Below are 19262 nucleotides of genomic sequence, written 5' to 3' on the forward strand. Positions count from 1 at the left end.
ACTGCAAAACCCCAAAACGATAATCAATATCTATATGAAAGACAGAAGCAACAAGTCCCACTACTTATCTCTGCGGTCAGCAGCAAAGAAAGAGGAGGTTTTGCAGGCGGTGTGGCCTGTTATAGAGAGACTATGGGGAGGGGCTGATGACATGTTTCAATATTTTTGTTTGTTCTTTGCTGCTATTGGTCAGAGTAAAGAAGGAGAATAGCAATACGAGCCTCCGGGTCTTGTAATAAAATCCTTTTACCCACGCTTCTAACTGTGCCCAGTGCCTATCCAGACACGCCCAATCCCACCCAGAACTCCCCCCAGTACTTATTTCCCCCATAGTACTCCCCACACAGTAGTTATGCCGCCTGAGTACTCCCCTCACAGTGAGAAGACCTTGTTAGCTCCCCCAATGTCAGGCTTCCTTAGTGGTTGCTGTGTGGCGGAAATAACCTCGCCATTGGGTTTTGGAGGGGCCTGTTGCCAGCCTCTTGCCTCGGGATTATGGCCCATATACTAAAACTTTGAAGGAGAAGGTAGACCGGCTGCACAGCCTAAATCTGTGGAACTGTTTTGGGCAGGAAAGCCATGCTTGCGGTCGGTCAAATGTGACTTCCATGGAATTCAGGAACCCCTGCTCGGATCTGGGTGATTTCTGGATATGTTGTTCACCCAGATCACAGCTATCCATGTATAATTTATGGGGATATGTGAGGCTTTGGGGTGTTTTCCGTGTTTTGGGGAAAAATGTGTGCTTTCTGCCTGTGAGGTATTAAGTTAGCCCATTGTGTTTGTTAATTGTATCACAGGTAGAGCCCATTGTGTTTGTTAATTGGATAATAGGCAGAGTCCATTGTGTTTGTTAATTGTATCACGGGCAGAGGGGCGAGGGGAGTGGTGTACAATTGCTGGGAGTGTTTCCTTCCATACTGTAAATGCATGTGATTGGCTAATGTAAAAACTGTCTCAGTCTTCCACAAGGTCCCCAGGGGAGTCTCCCTTGCTGGAAGACCTGCATAAAAGGCTGACATGTAGCCCCATTAAAGAGTTCCTGTTTTACCCTCAACATAGAGCCTCGTCTCATGTGTGTGTGTGGGGGGGGGGGGGGGGGGGACAGCTATATTTACTCTGGGGATTGCTATCGGTATTATACTCCCCTGGGATTACAACAGGGTTCTACCCACTGGAAGCTGGATCCTGGTCTTGGGCCCAGGGTGGGTGGAGGACAGCGAGACCCCAGCCAAGCTGTAACGCTGGAAGTGGGGACTACAGTGCTGATGGTGTCCGGTGGAGTGCTTGGAAGCACTCGGTGAGCACTAGGAAGCATCGATTGGCGGAGGCACCCAGAAGGGGTGCCCCATTAGTGTCCTGCTCACAGTAGGTTCGCCCTCTCAGTGCTCCCCTTAAAATGGTGCGGCCTTGTAGATTTAATAATATAAACAAGTAATATTCCCCTAGCCCCATTCCCCCCCACATCATTTTCCGGCTTTTGCTCTCTACTGCACAGCTCAGCAGACGTTTAGCTATGAACCCGGACAACCCCTTTGATTGTACAACAGACTAAGGCGAGGTTCACATGCTGTTTTTACCCTACGTTTATCATATACAATGGGGAAAAAAGGATGCAAAAGTGCAGTACACTACACTGCTCCATCCTGCACACTTCCGCTAAAAGGTATGGAACTCTATGGTGACGGATGCCAATGTCTGAAAAAAACATGATGTGAACCCAGCCTAGCTCAGTTTGCTGTAGAAAAGCCCACATCTTATGGAAGCTCAACACCTTTACAAGTGTGCAATGAGGCCTGAAACATTTTCAACCAAAATTTGGGCCCTGCCATGTGTCAAGACATCATGTTAGGGCCACAGTGGGGATATTTCTGAACACAGAAGGAACAGAGTGTTACATTTTCACTTTCGTGTGCTGTGTACAAAAAAAGTCTTTGAAATGACACTGTTTTGGAAAACAAAATATAATTATTATTTTTTTTAGCTGCTTAGCATTACTTTGCTCAAAAAATTACACTGTAGTTGAAAATAGGAAATAAATACTAATTTAAAAAATGGTTATAGATTTTTTATTTTAATAAATATACACAAATCGTATCAGTAAAATGTTAGCACCTAAATAAAGTACAATATGTGACCAAACAAATCAATGTCAGAATTACTTGGATGTGAAAAAGCTTTACATAGTGATCTTCTGCTAAAGAGACACATGCCTGATTTCCAAAATCTGGCTTGGTCACTAAGTGGTTAATATCAACTGAAACAACTTGACATCACAGCATGAAATATGTCTCCGATACTTGTAGAATACCAATAACGTAATGTCACAATAACACGTCATGGTAACTACAGAACACCAGTACTATGACCTCACAGAGGGAAATCTGTCATGGTAACCTGTAGAATCCCAGTACTATGACATCACAAGTCAGAAGTGATATGATGACATCATCACCTTCTATATCCCCGTTCTACCGCTAGAAGAAAATCACTGCCTTACAGACTCCCAAGGGTGAGGCGGTCCCTATGCGTTTCGTGATACACGAAGCAAAAATGGATTTTATAATGTTGGAAAAGAGGAGACGAACCCAAAAAGATCTGGTTCTGAGACAGAGGAGAGGAATCTCCCAACACAAACCGTTGTTCGCTTTAGGGCGAAAAGACAATCAACCCCCGGATATGGACAATGAAGCCTCAGAAATGGCGTCTAAAAGACAGAATCTGGAGAAAATGAGAAAGATCCTGAGACATGAAATCCTTACTGAGAAAAGGAAAATGGAGAACCTCAAGGAATCTAACTCTGCAAACTCCGCCAATCAAGAACTTCAGAGGACCATACTTAACACCTTAAAGAAAATCGGAGAACTGGTCCCTGAAACAAGGAGGAGGAACAAAAATGAAATCCTCAAAAAGCGGAGAAATATCATCAGTGTAGAGTTGGAAATGGAAGAGGTTCTCCAAGAAACACCAAGACATGTCCCAATCTCCAGATCTGAGACCCCAGAGGCTCGAAACCTACAAAGAGAGGCAGCCCAGAAGAGAACCAAAAACAACAGGGACTGGGTTGTCCAATGTAGGAGACGTCTCATCTATGCAAGGCCAATTGTCAATGGAAACGGTGCATTAAAAAGGTCCAGGTCATCATCTAAAAACATGTCCTTCACAGAGTCCAACAGTCCACTGGTGAAAGATGCATCAGGTAAGATGGAAATAGTTCATTATAATAAGACTGGATGATGTGGGTTATACTCCTAATATTATGTATAGGCTTTATTTATCAAAACTGTCTTCTGGAATAACTGTTGTTGTTGCCCTTAGCAACCAATCACAATGCAGCTTTCATTGTTTCTGAGAATTTTAAGAAATGGAACCTGAGCTCTGAATGGTTGCTATGGGCAACACGGAAAATTGTTTCAACTAGACGGGCCCAAATATTCTAGCATTTCCTGCTTATTTACATTAATAATAAGGAATCTTGTTTCCTTCCAGCAGATGGAAGCCTTAATCCAACCTCCCATACAGCGGCCATGTCAGTAGAAGACCTTGGTTATGCCAGTAGCCGTACTCCATCCCCCAAAGAATCGGTCAACACAATAAAACCTATTGACCTTGACAATCTGCAGTTTCAAAAACTGCTTGGAAAGGGGAGCTACGGAAAAGTAAGTGACCAAAACTTTTTACAAAGTGTAAATGACTTCTAAAAATTACACTTCTCTGTATGACGTCACTTTCTTTCCTCCAAATTCCTCTTGGTCTGATCTGTTGTCATTCTCCTTCAGGTCATCTTGGCATCAGAGCCGGTCACACAAGAACTGTTGGCTGTAAAAATTATGACCAAGAGTCGTATAGAGGACAAAATCTTTGCAGAACTAAAAGTCCTCAAAATTGCGGCTGGGAGTCGCTTCCTGACATCTATGCGGGCATCTATGGAGACACCTGAGGTTTACATCATAGCAATGGACTACATGGCTGGAGGAGATCTGTTTAACCTGATGATGGAATGGATGCCGTTTGATATCCAGACAACAAGGTAATAATCCTAATAATCTGCTGCATGTACATTGTAGTCCTAGAGCAATGGACGGCAGGAGATAATGAAGACATGCAGATGACACTTCTGTGGAACCGTCTCATGTCCTCTGTATGATTATGTACGTAACCACTGATCCATCCTCTACTTTCTACTCCAGGCCTTTTGCGGCAGAGATGGTCTGCGGACTCCAGTACCTTCATGACCATGGCATTGTACATCGGTGTGTAGTGTATATGTATTACTACATCTTCTTCTTACCTATCTATTATATAAAGATCTTCTCATGAGTTATCCATCATACTAACTGTCTGCTCCTTCTCCCTGCAGTGACCTGAAGCCTGAAAACATCCTCCTTGATGACATCGGACACATCAGAATCGCTGACTTTGGTTTAGCAGCAGTGAATGTGTTTGGGGAGGACACAATGAACGACTTTTTAGGCTCTACTGGTTACATTGCCCCAGAGGTGAGGAACATCCCTGACTGACTGATGCAGATAGTTGGACTGAGTAATAATCTGTAACTTCTTACATGACCCAAATATCTATACTGTATGTATGTAATCCCAGACCGGACCTCATAGCCTCTGTGTGTACGTCCCCTCACCAGTACATTCAGCTCATCCCCTACTGATCTTCCTACAGGTGATGGACGGTGAACGATACAACCATCTGGTGGACTCATTTGCCTTCGGCGTCATCTTATTTATGATGAGTGTAGGTGATCAGCCGTTCTATAGCCAAGGCTCAGTGGAGGATTATCATCTGTCACTGCAGGAGGATGACCCGTCCTTTCTACCGGGAATGTGCCCTGATGCCATCAATATCATATCAGGGGTGAGTAGGATCAGGTGGCAGATTAGGAGTAGGAGTAGAATACGAAAAATGGAGCTGATACATGAGTGTGATGCTGGATCAGACATTTTCCATGGTGTCCTCATCTTTATATATATTGTGACATAACATAATGGCTAATTGTCTCTTTTTCTCGTTTTCAGCTCCTCTGCAAATCTCCATGTGGCCGACTGGCAATAACATCGTCCATCAGATCCCACCCGTTCTTCCACTCAGTAAACTGGGAGGATGTGGAGTCCGGCAGAGCCCACCCGCCATTCCAATGGGACTTTGTAAGTATAACACCCATCACACCCATCTATAGTGTCATCAGCGCTCTGTAGGACACACCGTATACAGCATTTAGTAGATGAGATACTGATCTGGACATATATATCTGTCTTCTTACAGGAGTAATTGGCTGATATAACCAGCCCCATTCCAGTAACATCCAGGAATGAACCTCACTTCACCGGATATGACAAACTCACCAAGCTTCCACTACTCTGGACATGGAGATCTGTCCATTAACATCAAGTGGATGATACAACTCAACCGGACTATGACAAACCCACCGAGTGTCCACCACTTAACATCCATGTAGATTTGAGCCAACAATCCAGGGTTTTATTCCGATCGCCAAATTTGGGGTCAGGAAGGAATTTTTTCCCCTTATATGAGGAAACTACTCGTCCTCTGGGGTTTTTCGCCTTCCTCTGGATCATCATAGCAAGTAATTATAGGTTGAAATTGAAGGATTTCTTTCAACCTTACTTGCTATGTTAACATCTAAACATCTCATCTACAACGTGGTGGCAGACAGAAGGAAGCTGCTGAGATACAAAGCAGCTCCTTCACCCACCGATCAGAGACAGAAGGAAGCTGCTGAGATACAAAGCAGCTCCTTCACCCACCGATCAGAGACAGAAGGAAGCTGCTGAGATACAAAGCAGCTCCTTCACCCACCGGACATGACAATCAGAAGGCTGAATGGTTGATCGCTGTGTTGTAGGAAGAACATCATAAAGGAATCCGGACCTGGATTTTCAAAAGCAACACAAGTGTAAGCCAAGCCCCGAAGAGCGGAATCATCATCATCTGCTTCTTTCTACAGAAAATGACGAAAAGTCTTTTCTTGCTTGTATGATAATAACATCTATCATTAATAATTAAACATCAAATATAAACATCAGAAAAAGCTTAGGATGAATTATTTCAGCTTTTCTAGGGTGTAAAAATGTGTCTGTTTTCCATAAGTCACACAAACTTTGCTTTTACTTACCTTTGTAATCGTGTAACCTCACGACACATCATCACACTCCTGTGTGCACAGAGGGCCAATGAGCGGTGAGTAACAAAAAAATCCTATTTTCTCGTCCGTGTCATTGGGGGACACAGCAAAGACCTTGGGACGTCCTAGAGCAGTCCCTATGGGTGGGAAGACAAAGAAACAACTTGAGTAGCATGAGTGCTGTCAATGCACCACCGCTTGCATCACCCTGCGACTAAGAGAGGTGCTTTCCACGTGTGCCTTCGGCGTCATCTTATTTATGATGAGTGTAGGTGATCAGCCGTTCTATAGCCAAGGCTCAGTGGAGGATTATCATCTGTCACTGCAGGAGGATGACCCGTCCTTTCTACCGGGAATGTGCCCTGATGCCATCAATATCATATCAGGGGTGAGTAGGAGCAGGTGGCAGATTAGTAGGAGTAGAATACGAGAAATGGAGCCGATACATGAGTGTGATGCTGGATCAGACATTTTCCATGTTGTCCTCATCTTTATATATATTGTGACATAACATAATGGCTAATTGTCTCTTTTTCTAGTCTTCAGCTTCTCTGCAAATCTCCAGAGGAATCTTTTTACTACAAAATCATGGTGACAACTTTATTTCTCTGTGATTTTGTAGTAAAAAGGTCACAGAGAGGCACGGAGCATTGTCCATCATGTTAATGCTCCGTGTCTCTGCTGTCCGGGACAGGGGCTTGGCGCTCTTTCACGCAGCGGAGTACTCGCACAGCACCAGCTCGTGTGAAAGAGCCCTAACTGTGCCCAATGCCTATCCACACACGCCCAATCCCACCCAGCACCCCATACAGTACTTCTTTGCCCGGTCAGTACTCCCCTCGCAGTGAGAATACCCTGTTAGCGCCCCCACTGTCAGGCTTGGTCGCACACACTAGTTATGCCCCCTTAGTGCCCTGCTCACAGTAGGTTTGCCTTCTCACTGCCCCCCTTACACTCAACAGGAACGCCCACAGATTCTGACAGAAGTCAGCAAAACTCATGTCTGAGAGGATGTGAAGCAAACAAGTGCACGGTTATTATGTGCTGCATTATGGGGCTATCTACAGCTATGTTACAGGAGAGGGAAGGTGTCCTATCCCCTGCAGGGAGGACGGTTTGTTAGCACCCACCATACACCCCTCCAGTTCCCTCCTCAGCGCCCCCATGAGGCGTACATTACAATTAGTGAGGTTTGAACATTGATAAACATCCTTTTTATGTAAAGTCCATATACTGGGAGCTTTACATACACAGCGTCTCTTTCCTCACATTACAGCCTGCGTTCCCCTCACCCGGAGGAGTCAACCGTCCTGCTCGTAGGGCTACTACTGTACTACGTCATCGGGTTATACCAAATATCATTATATACTCCCCCCTCCCCCCACAGTGGGTGCGTGGAATATTCCGGTCACGTGATCTGTTTAGCCCGCGAAATCGGAGTTCCACTGGGCGTTCAGCCACGGATTTGTGTCCAATAGGAGGCTTCTGAAGCAGTGACGTCACGCCCGGGCGGAGTGACCCTCCAGGTCTTTTCGCGGGTTTTCACTCAGGTTAGAGGAGAGCTGTGTGCTTGGAGGAAGTGCGGACATGGCGCAGATGAGAGTCACCGATTTCTTCGGGCAGCGGAAGCGAGCTGCGGCGGCGGGGCCTCTGGAGACGAAGCGGAGGAAGGTCCTTGCTGTGCAGGAGGCAGCTCCCCGCACCGTGACCCGCAACAAGAAGTTAGAGGACTTGTTGCGGCCGCCCAGCACCCCGGAGCGGTCTACGCAAGCCGAACCTCCTGCCTCTGCAGTGCCCGGCAGCAAGAAGCGGAACCGGCAGGCCTCAGACCCGGAGGTCACTCGCCCGGAGGTGCAGGGCAAGAGGTCAGCGCGGAAGAAGCTGAAGCTACCGGAAGAGGAGCCCCAGGTACCTGCAGCGGCCGGTGTAATCCAGGGCAGCCAATCAGGTGTCGGCTTTCACTTTGTAAATACTTTCTGAAAAATGAAAGCTGTAACTTGATTGGCTGGCTTGCCAGTACCCCATAGCACTGTGGCCTGTCCATCCCATTGACTTCTATGGCCATCTGGCTGGGCTTTCTGTTGTGTGCCCCCACTGATAGAATGAGGCTGTTTCGGACAAGCTGATTGGTTTAGTGATCAGTTAATATCTTAAACTAGCCATAGGATAGGGGACAACTATTGTTGGGAGCCCGACCGATTATGCTAACAGGGCTACTCTAGTCCCTAAAATGAATGGAGTGGCTGGCAGGGCATGCACTTATCTGCTCCATTCACTTCTATGGCTGTTCTGGAGAGACTCTCCTGTAGAAGTGAATGAGGGAGGGGCTGGAATTTGGCCCCCTGCTGAGCTGAAATATCTCAAACTGGACAACCCCTTTAATATAACCAGAATATCCCTTTTAACAGCCATTCCTCAGCCCCATTCAAATGAATAGATGTGCACTACCACTCTATTCAGAGAAGGGATCCCTCTGGTTGGATCACCAGAGATCCATAACTTTAAGGCTTTCCTGTGGCTGGCTAGTATGTATTTTTTTTTTCCTTTGGTTAAAGGGGTTGTCCAGGTTCAGAGCTGAACCTGGACATCCCTCCATTTTCACCCCGGCAGCCCCCCTGACATGAGCATCGGAGCAGTTCATGCTCCGATGCTCTCCTTTGCCCTGCGCTAAATCGCGCAGGGCAAAGGCATTTTTCTGAGTTCCGGTGACATACCGGGCTCTCTATGGGGCTGACAGGCAGCCCGGTGACGTCACCGGCACTGATGGGCGGGATTTGGCTCTGCCCTAGCCAGTAAAACGGCTAGGGCAGAGCTAAAGCCCGCCCCTCAGAGCCGGTGACGTCACCGAACACACTGCTGGGCGGAAGTTACCGCCCGGCAGTGTGTTATTGTAAACACAAGAGCCTGTGCCCTGCGCGATCTAGCGCAGGGCACAGGAGCGCATCGGAGCATGAGATGCTCCGATGCCAGGCTCAGGAGGGCTGCCGGGGTGAAAATAAGGGTATGTCCGGGTTCAGCTCTGAACCCGGACAACCCCTTTAAGCGGTTGTCTTAGGATTCACAGAGCTGATCGCAAAGACTGGCTCATTTGGAGGCTGCCATCTAATGTTTCCACCCTGCCCCCTATTGTTACAGTATGGCTAATGGGTACTTCCCTAGGCAGAAAAAATTGGAATTTGTACATGTGTGCGCAACCTCTCCACTCATTGCAATGTGAAATTGATAGATGATTCCAGTGTTTCATATGTTCCCATTGAATATGGTGGTGCCCAACTGGTTTCTCTGTTCATTTCAGGGGGCTCCACAGGCTACATGGCCCTTGTGGGTGTTATGGTAGGACCCCCACCGATGTGTTAGTTATCTTTTCCTGTGGATAGGGGATAATTTCATATAACCAGAATACTCCTTTCCCTCTTTCACCTAAACTGACCATTATAGAACACTAACCCTATGATCTGCATTATAGTCCCCATATTTGAATGCTACTTACCGTATAGCTGTCCGTCGCTTAGTTTCCCTAAAAAACACTTCACAAGATTTGCCGTGCCTGCGCACTCCATTCACCATTATTGGCAGAGGCACAATGACGTTTAATGCGCATATGCTGGCCCGTACTTCTAGCCGGCGTTGTGCCTCTGCCCATAATGGGGAATGAAGCGCGCAGGCGCAGGGAATCTTGTGAATGGCACTGGCTTTCTGAAGAACCTAGGGCGGGCCAGAGGAGTGTAAGGAGGGGTTTCATATGAAAAGTGACGCGGGGCCTGGGCACCTTCAGAACCTAATTAACATTTAATTAAAAAAATGTTTTGGCGAAATTAAGACGGCCAGCTATACGGTAAGTAGCCTTCAAATATGGGGACTATAATGCAGATCATGGTGTTAGTGTTCCATTATGGTCAGTTTAGGTGAACGACTCCCTTTAAGTGAAAGGAGTCTAATTATTTTTGTTTTATCTTGCAGTGTTTGAGCCCATGCTCCAAAGTGCAAGTCCAGTGTGAGACTTCTCCGTCTCTGGGAAAGAAGATAAAGGACTTTGTCAATGTGAAACTTTCTCCAAAAAGTAGTTTACCTGAGACTGGCCCAGCAGAGGTGCAGGTACGTGCTGGTTCCACAAAGCCTTGTATTGCTGATGTGGTGTCACTGCTGCAACATGTCACCATAGCCTTAACCACTGAAAGGGATTGTCCGGGTTCAGTGCTGAACCTGGTCATACCCCCATTTTCACCCCTCTGGTCCCTGTGATATGATGCTCTCCCTTGCCCTGCTCTGGATCGAGCAGGGCAAAAGCATTTTATGGAGTTCCAGCTCTCCATAGTGTAAGCTAGGTGGAGGTGTCTGCTGAGCAGTGAGCCTGGTGATGTCAGTGGCATTGATGGGCATGCTTTAGTGCTGCCCTAGCCTGTAAAGCGGCTAAGGCAGAGCCAGTGACTTCACTGAATACACTGCTGGGTGGTAAATATACCAGTCCTTGCTCTGTGCAATCCAGGGCAAGGGAGGGGTGAAGATGGGGGATATGTCCAGGTTCAGCTCTTAACCCGGACAAGCCCATTTAAAGGGGTTATCCAGTAAAATCTATTTATGAATATTCCTTGGGATAGGTTATCAGATCTGCAGGGGTGTGACGCGCTGATCATCTGTTAGAGGCCTGCAGTGCTGCCTCGTCCTAGGGCAGTGACATCACTATGTTGGGCACATGGCCTAGTTGTAGGTCTGCCCTATTCAAGTCAATAGGCCTTAGCTGCAATACGAAGGACATCCATTATAGCTTACAAAAGAAGAAAATCCAGCACGGGGGAAATTCCAGCGTAGAAACAATACAAAGCCGTGGCACTTCAACTCTTGACACCTCCCATCAGATCGACTTGTTTTGAACCAAAAAGCGGTTCTTAATTATACATTGTACAGCACTGTCCTTGGAAAGTTGCTGGGAGCCTGCATTGCTCAGAGCTCTGGTGAGCGTGGCGGCTCCCTGAAACAGCTGATTGGTGAGGGTGCTGGGACTTGGACCCCCGCTGATGTGATAATGACCTATCCTAAGTACATCAGCTTGGTATATAGTTTAGCCTTGGGCAGTCTTGCAAACTTACGAATGTATAGACCTGGAGGAGAGCGTTTCCTGTTTGTGGTCTGCATTGTGCTTATTTGTGTTTATTTTCATCCAGGTTCCATCCAAGGAGAATCTTGAATTACAATCTCGTCTGCAGAGGATACAGGAGCTGAGTCAGAAACTAAAAGTTCCTGCTGCCCCTGTCGAAAGCAAAGTTACAATCACAGACTTGAAGGCAAGGCTCAAAAAAGCTCAAGAACTTGAGTCTAAGATCAGAGAGAAGAAAACTGTAGAAAAACAGAAGGCTGAGCAGGTAGAGGAGCCAAACCGGGAAAGGTGAGTTTTGTTTTTTATATTTTTAGCACATTTACTTTGGATATAACAATCGCTAATAAGAGTTAACAATTACTTTTGCAGTGAGAAGGCTCCAGCCTATGAGCGGTTTCACACACTTGCCCAAGATGTTCCACCAGGGCTCTCGCTGCCATTTAGGTACAAAGTTCTTGCAGAAATGTTCCGCAGCATGGATACCATTGTTGGAATGCTGTTCAACCGCTCAGAGACAATCACCTTTTCAAAAGTGAAGCAAGGAGTCCAGGACATGATGCGCAAGTAAGTAGGAAAGAGTTTAGTTGTGCACAGACCTTTTAAAAAAATAAGTGTGTACAATAAACAAATTCTTGTCACTTCACAGGCAGTTTGAGGAACGTAATGTTGGACAGATTAAGACTGTCTACCCTACAGCCTACACATTCAGACAAGAAAAGAATATTCCCACATTCAAGGATGGAGTAAAGAAGACAGATTATCAACTTACTGTGGAGCCAATTGTCCCAGAAGGTGAATTTGTGTTAAGATGTAGTTTGGTCACCACCATTATTTCAGTGTTGCATAAGCTAATGACTCTTACGGGTTGCTAAAGTAATACATCCCCAGCAGCTATAAATGTAAAGGGTGGGGAAGAACCCCTCTAAGATTTTAACCAGTTCTGATGTTTCCTTTCTTGATCTTGCAGGGGATAAGCTTGATGGTCGCCTTCAGCTCACAGCAAGTCGCCTGCTGGAACGCAGGAAGCTATTCCACAGAAGCCTTACCAGTATTGTGAAGCAACACCACAAAGTAAGTGCTGGGTCAGATGTTGTGCAGATATTTCCACTGTTGTGCACAAGCTAATATTTTGATGTCCCTTTCTGTAGTCTTTTTTGGCAACTTTAACTCCACCGATGGTGGTGCCTGATGATCGTCTAACTCGCTGGCACCCAAGGTTTAATGTAGATGAGGTTCCAGAAATATCGGCAGCAGAACTTCCACAACCACCACAAGTAGACAAGCTGTCCACCGCACAGGAGGTATTGACTAAAGCAAGAGGCTTGATGACTCCTAAGGTGAGTGTTGCGCTAAGGCATTGCCTCCATCCTTGTTCAGTGTGCACTCTGCTACACATCTTTTATTCACATTTGGTAACTGCATTTTTTCTTTTTATATTTTTATTTCTAGATGGAAAAGGCTCTTGCAAATTTGGCTTTAAGAACTGCAGAGACTAATACTGAAGACAAAAAGCCTGGTCCTTCAGAAGAGTCTAAACCTGCCCTGGCTGCATCCAGTGCCCTAAAAGGAGTATCTCAATCCCTACTGGAAAGGGTAGGCATGGTTTCAAAACAGAGGGCAGGGGAGGGTTTTAAAGTGGTTTTTGCACTAACTTTGTTTATACTAGGAGAAACTTTAGTCTGAAATACTGTCTGCTTTTCAGATTCGCGCTAAGGAAGCACAGAAGCTTCAAGCCATGATGACCCGCAAACCCCAGCATGAGGAGCGTCTACTCATGATGTCCAGGTTGCCAGAGCTTGCCCGCATTCTTCGAAATGTCTTTGTTTCAGAGAAGAAGCCAGCCTTGACTGTGGAAGTTGTGTGCGACAGGGTAATCTCCAGTTGCCGATCATCAATGTCTCCAGGTAGGGAAGACTTCCTTTGTTGCATAAAGGGGGGGGGAATAGTTCTGTGACTCTCAGATCTGAGTGAGATTAAAGGGGTACTGAAGACTCTATTTCGTACTTGCCTGCTCCTGTCACGCTGGTTTCGGCAGGGGGCGGGCTCCATCTTGATTGAAGTCTTCTCCCGGCCGGGCCGTGCGCTGTACTGAACGCGCACGCAGAGGCCACGCATGCGCCCTGCTGACTTCTTCCTGGCAAGTATACTATACTGGCCAGGAAGAAATCACCATAGCACATGCGCAGCCTCGGCGTGCATGTTCAGTACAGCACGCGGCCTGGCCGGGAGAAGACTTCAATCAAGATGGCGCCCGCCCCCCTGCCAAAACCATGAAGTGGACAGCGTGCCGGGAGCAGGTAAGTATGAAATAGTCTTCAGTACCCCTTTTAATCTCACTCAGATCTGAAAGTCACAGAACTCTGCGGGAGACCACATCCTCTGGATCATTGAGTGGAAAACTCAACCCTTGGAGGCTGACAGCCATTGAGTGGTATGAAGGAGCAGCCTGTCTGCATGTGAGATAACTAGCATCCCTGGGGAGAACTGATGTTTGGAGACTCATCAGAAGATCAGGAATTTTCCCATCTGGTCAGAATTATTTGAAAAGGCTGAGTGTGAAACTGGGCATAAGGAATGGCCTCCTGGAGGCTACACTAAGACCGAGAACCCACATGTGGAGGGAGATTGGAGGATGAAATGGGCTGGGGGTGGCTTATCTTGAGGGAGGATGGCCCTGCCAGGTTTTAAAGTAAGTCCTGAGGATGAGGAGACTTTGGGAGGGGTTGGGAAGCCACCCAAAGAAATGCAGTGTTCATGACAGTGGCTAGATTGGACAACAGAGCTTTTTTCAGTACGGTCATCAAGTAGGAAGATTATGACTCCCTTTTGAGTAAAAGAGGTCTATCACTGATGGTTCTCCAGGGCAGTTACTCAGCCAAAGGAGGGTCACAGATTGGTAGTTCAATGATCCAACTACAAAACATGGGTGCTGCTGTGACTAAGGTATGGGGTCTCCATGCAAAAGGAGTAAATTTAGGATTTTCAGATCTAGAACCTGATTAACAATGCCCACCTTTTTGGGGACAAGTCATTTATGTTACCAGGATTACTACTTTGGAGAGAAGAACTTAAAAATGGGCAGAGGACCTGGACAGGGAGGATTGAACTACCTGGAAAAGACGGGTGTGAACTCTTGTACCCATCCAAAATAACCTTGCCCAGACATCTCTAAATAGGTGGAGCTGCCCTTCCACTAGGTTTGGCATGGATGGGGGCTTGGAGTGGTGATGAAGGTGCTGGTAAACGGTAAAGAGAAGTTCAGTGGGGGCCTTTCTTGGAAGGCTGACCAACAGGAGAGCCACAAGCTTCTATAGATGGCTGCCACAGGGGTGTGATCATGGGCTCTCGTAGTGGGGGGGGTCCAGCAGAGACGTTTAAAGTGATCACATTGGAATCTGGGACTAGTGCAAACTGAAAGGCTGTGCCCTTTGAGACAATCAATAGTTTTTGTCCTGGGTTCAGACATTAGGATAAAAGGGATGTCTGTGGAAGATGGTCCCCAGATGCCAGGAGACTTTTAGGAAGACCTATGGCAAGTGTTGGTGGCTCCAAGACTTCCAGAGATATAGGAGTTGAGATTCTCTAGAACAGAGCAATCCAAGGAAAGAGTATCCCTGGAAATCCTTGCCTCAGGCAGTGTCCCCTCACCACTACCAGGGCTTGGTATACCGGAAGCTCCATTAGGTGTGCTGCACTTTTGGGAGGCATGGGACTAAGCCAGACAATCTCTAAGTATGTGACCCAGTGAAGACAGGGCCAGCAAGCTGTGAACCACTGCTCAAATGTCATGGGGTGGCAGAATGGCTGCTGGAGCCTAGGACGCTGCTGCTATATGCACCAGAAACATGGCAGAGTCCCCTGACTTGACTTGTTCACTTCACCTGCTGGGAGAACACCCCCCCTTTTTTTTTTTTTTTTTTTTTAGGTCAGCAGGGCAATGGAGGGGGCATTTCCATTGCTTATATTAAGACCATGTTTTTCATTAATTGCAAGCAAAGATCTTGTGATGTCTCCCTCTGCTTTGTCCTTGTAGTAACTTGTTTGTTTTTCCCCTCCCTTAGGAGAGATGGAGAAGCATCTGTCGTTACTGGTGGATCTGCTTCCAGACTGGCTCACAGTTCACCCTGTCAGAAAGGACACTTACTACAAATTAAACAAGACTATGGACTTGAATCTTATTTTGGAAAGACTGGCAAAGAAAATGAAGGAAGAGGAGTCTCGCTGACATGCTAGTTTTTTTTTGAGACTTTGTTTATAGGTTTTTACAAGGATGCAGTCCTTTTTTAAATCGCTTTCCAGTTTGTGTGAATCCATGTTCTGGTGTCTAGACTTCTGCCATCTTGGTGCTGCTAGTTTTGTGTAAAATTGCATTGAAGGGAATATTACAGGAAAATGTAAAATAAACCTGGATTTTTTTTACAACTACATCAAAAGTTTGCCATGGCAGTGCTGTCAGTGGGAGTCCTTTTATTAAAGGACTTATGACCTTTTTTTGACCAGCCATGCAACAATTTGTTTTACGCTGTGTTAAACAGTTTGGCAGAACCTAGCCAGTTTACTAACACTTATACCTAGCCACAGGTGTGAATGTTGGCAACAAAATTTATCGGGTCAGGGGCTGTAGTATCTTTTGACAGGTGCATGGACTACCTTAGTTCCCCCCTACACTGCCATAATATTTGGCTAATTAGGTGAAGATGAGACGGGTGTAAAAAGCCGGTCTTAATAAATGACCCAGTGTCTGTTTTTTATATTAACTTTTTAAAAGGCTTTGTCAGAGGTCAGCAACTGTAGGCTCTCCAGCTGTTGTGAAACTACAACTCCTACCATGCACAGTTGCTCAGCTTGTTCTCAGAAATTAGAATGGTGTGTGCTGGGAGTTGTGGTTTCACAATAGCAGGTATGGTGGAGGCAGCTTCTGGATTTTTCCCTTAGGGCTAATGCACACGACTGTATGCCCTCAGACATATGGTCCGTGAGTGGGCCATATGTCCTGAAGCGGCATTGATTGTGCACATTGGGCTGCCTGTGGGACTATTGTCCTGCACTCATATGATATGAGTGTGGGACAATAGCCCTGTGGGTGGCCCCTATGATACTGTGCTTTCCCGTGAGCACAATCAATGCTGCTTTGGGGCATATGGCCCACTCACGGACCGTATGTCTGAGGGCATAGTCATGTGCATGAGCCCTTAATTTGCATTAAACACCCTTGCAATACTTTTTTGCCTTTCTGTCTGTTTTATTCCAGGGTTTGGCATGGACTAGTTCTAGTACTACAACTGTATTGCAGAAGTAGTCCATAGTAAGGGTCCATTCACATGTCCGTTTTTTCTTTCCTGATCTGTTCTGTTTTTGCGGACCAGATCTGGACCCATTCATTTTCAATGGGTCCTGGAAAAAATCGGACAGCACAATGTGTGCTGTCCGTTTCCGTTGTTCCGTTCCGCATGTCCGTTTAAATATAAAACATGTCCTATTCTTTTCCGCAAAATTCGGATCCTGGTACAATACAAAGTCAATGGATCTGCAAAAAAACAGAAGACATTCGGATGTCATTCCGTATGTCTTCTGTTTTTTTGCGGAATCCGTTCCTGGAAACACATAGCAATTTTTTTTTTATTTTTCAAAGAAATCCAAACAACTTTATTTGATTATTGAAATGTATACATGTTTCTGTTTTTTGCGGATCCGCAAAAAAACGGATGACATACGGAAACATTTTCAGGAACAACGGGTCCGCAAAAAATGGACCGAAATTTGGATTATAGAAAAATACTGACGTGTGAATGTAGCCTAATACATGGAATCAGGTGTATTTGCACAGCTCTTCAAGCTATTTGTGTGAGTTGCACATCAACAGCCTTGAGCAGTTTTACCATGGCTCTCTGTAGATGTGAAGCTGCACCACTTCTCTGTGGCCTTACTATTCTGAGACCGTCAGTATAAAGGCAGCTGCTGTGCTGGACTATACACAAAATACTCTGACATGGTGAGCCTCCAGCACGATCCTTTGTTTCATGCTTTCGGTTCCTACAGAAAGCAATTCTGATGGTTATCTATAGCTCTGAGCTTTTTTTTTGTCTTATACAGTGCTTTTTTTTACTTTTAAAAATATGCATTTGATGCAGTCAATAACCAATTTCCATGTTGCCAATAAGCACAATGCAAAACTGCAAATACATATGGTTTACAGTTTTTTTTTTGTCAACGACATGTCTGAATACACCTTTTAGCGATCAACTCCTGGCAGTTTCAGCCCAAACCAGGTGTAGATTATGAAAGGGTATTTGTTCTGTGGTAATCACTCCCTTATGATCCACTTATGGTTTTGGCTTAAAAAAAAAAAACACAATTGAATGTGTAAACCTAGCCTTAAAGGGCACATGTCATAACTTGTTATGTAGGGAATAAGCATCTGTGGGTGTCCTACTCCAACTGTTGTGCATGGGAAGGTCAGGGTTCTGTGTGCCAGTATAAGTAGTCAGCAGCATGCAGACATTTGTGCCATTATCTCTGGGAGATGGCCAAGCACTACTGTCTCAGGACGTCTCAAATAAAGGTGCAGTGGACCTGCTCCATTCATACCCCTTAAAGAGGACCTTTCACTCCTATACAAACTAAAAACTATCTGTGGGCAGAGCTGTGCCCAGGGGTCCCTCTGCACTTACTAGTATGCCTGGGCGCTGCTCCGTTTGCCCGGTATAGGCTCCGGTGTCTCAGCAAGAGACACGCCTCCTACAAAAAAAATCTGTCCAATACAACAGATGGAGCTGAGACACCGGAGCCTATACCGGGCGAACAGAGCGGCGCCCAGACACACTAGTAAGTGCAGGGGGACCCCTGGGCGCTGCTCTGCCCACAGATAGTTAGTTTTTAGTTTGTATAGGAGTGAAAGGTACTCTAAGTTTGGTATGATTTTAAAGGGGTTTTATCCTTAACACCCATTTCAGGTTAGGGCTGCACCTGAAGTGGAGGGGGATAAACTGTCCTGCTCCTTTATTTTAGGGTGCAGCCCCCAGCGTGTCATGTCTGCTGCTACAGCCAATGGCTTCACTGGTGTGCCACATCTGTGGCCAGTGATTTGGATGCAGCAGCGAACGTGACCCCACCCAGGGACCGGACGGAGGTGAGCCCGACCCTTGGCACTCAATTGAAACAGTGGGAGCAATTTATTTTCAATATTCAGATACAGCACTGTGCTGGCCCTAGCCAACATAGGGGTTGAAGCTGGAAAAGCTCAAAATTGTACTAAGAATAACTGGGCAGTAAGGCAGGTTACTTTGTGGTTGCACACGACTCATTGTGAAATACGCATAGTCTCTGTGTGGAAAAATCGCAGCCTAGTACAGTACCAGCAAGGTGTATGGGATTAAACAAATCTCATGTACACTTTGTAGATTGTGTGTGGAAATTGATCGGCCGAGCTGATTTCCAAATCCACAGCATGGTAATTGTGTATTGGAAATCATCAAATCCACAATTAGAAATAGCGGATTTTACTGTGGATATGGCGCAGAAATTTCATGCAGATTTTAAGTGTGTTCACCGGCACTCGTGTGCAGGTGGCTTAAATGGGTTTTCTGGGATTTTATATTGGAGCCCAGCCCCCCTGCCGATCAGCTGGTTGGAGAGATGACTGCTCATTGTTTACCTGCTTGACATCGCAGCGGTGGGCAGTGTCCCATTCACTTCTATGGGGCAGCTCTGTAGTATTCAAGTGTAGAGGAAGGAGCTGTCCCATAGAAGTGAATGGGACGGCTTGTATTACACTGCTCACCGCAGTAAACAGTGATAGGAAGGCCTTCTCTTCAAACAGCTGATCGGTGGGGTGGGGGTGTCAGACCCCTGCATATCTGATATTGATGATGTGTCCTGAGGATAGGTCATCAATATTAAAATCCCATTCAAGCATGTATTTTTGCAAGTGAAACTGATTTACTGCAATGTGTAAACCTGCCCTATAAGCCAGTTCTGCATGTGGTTTAATTGTTCATTGCAGGATCTCTT

The 19262-nt window shown here is 46.0% G+C and overlaps 1 protein-coding gene across 1 annotated transcript; it reads left to right on the forward strand.

The window, feature by feature from the left end:
- The first annotated feature begins 2553 nt into the window (after positions 1-2553).
- CDT1 (chromatin licensing and DNA replication factor 1) lies at positions 2554-16480 on the forward strand. Its single transcript, XM_044269303.1, has 18 exons — positions 2554-3199; positions 3490-3659; positions 3780-4030; positions 4191-4253; positions 4361-4499; positions 4678-4873; positions 5031-5159; positions 6697-6748; positions 7684-8065; positions 10118-10252; positions 11320-11540; positions 11622-11816; positions 11899-12044; positions 12220-12323; positions 12401-12589; positions 12702-12845; positions 12955-13156; positions 15314-16480. Exons 1-18 carry the CDS (start codon positions 2554-2556, stop codon positions 15475-15477), a joined length of 3528 nt encoding a protein of 1175 aa, XP_044125238.1. The 3' UTR covers positions 15478-16480.
- Positions 16481-19262: the final 2782 nt, after the last annotated feature.

This window comes from Bufo gargarizans, chromosome 10 (assembly GCF_014858855.1).
Source record: "Bufo gargarizans isolate SCDJY-AF-19 chromosome 10, ASM1485885v1, whole genome shotgun sequence".
Classification (NCBI taxonomy): domain Eukaryota; kingdom Metazoa; phylum Chordata; class Amphibia; order Anura; family Bufonidae; genus Bufo; species Bufo gargarizans.

Excerpts from the sequence above, each read along its gene's own strand:
- CDT1 (XM_044269303.1), top strand. The coding sequence starts at position 2,554 with ATGGATTTTATAATGTTGGAAAAGAGGAGACGAACCCAAAAAGATCTG. Across the intron at positions 3,200-3,489 it reads ACTGGTGAAAGATGCATCAG|CAGATGGAAGCCTTAATCCA; the intron begins GTAAGATGGAAA and ends GTTTCCTTCCAG. Across the intron at positions 12,324-12,400 it reads TTGTGAAGCAACACCACAAA|TCTTTTTTGGCAACTTTAAC; the intron begins GTAAGTGCTGGG and ends CCCTTTCTGTAG.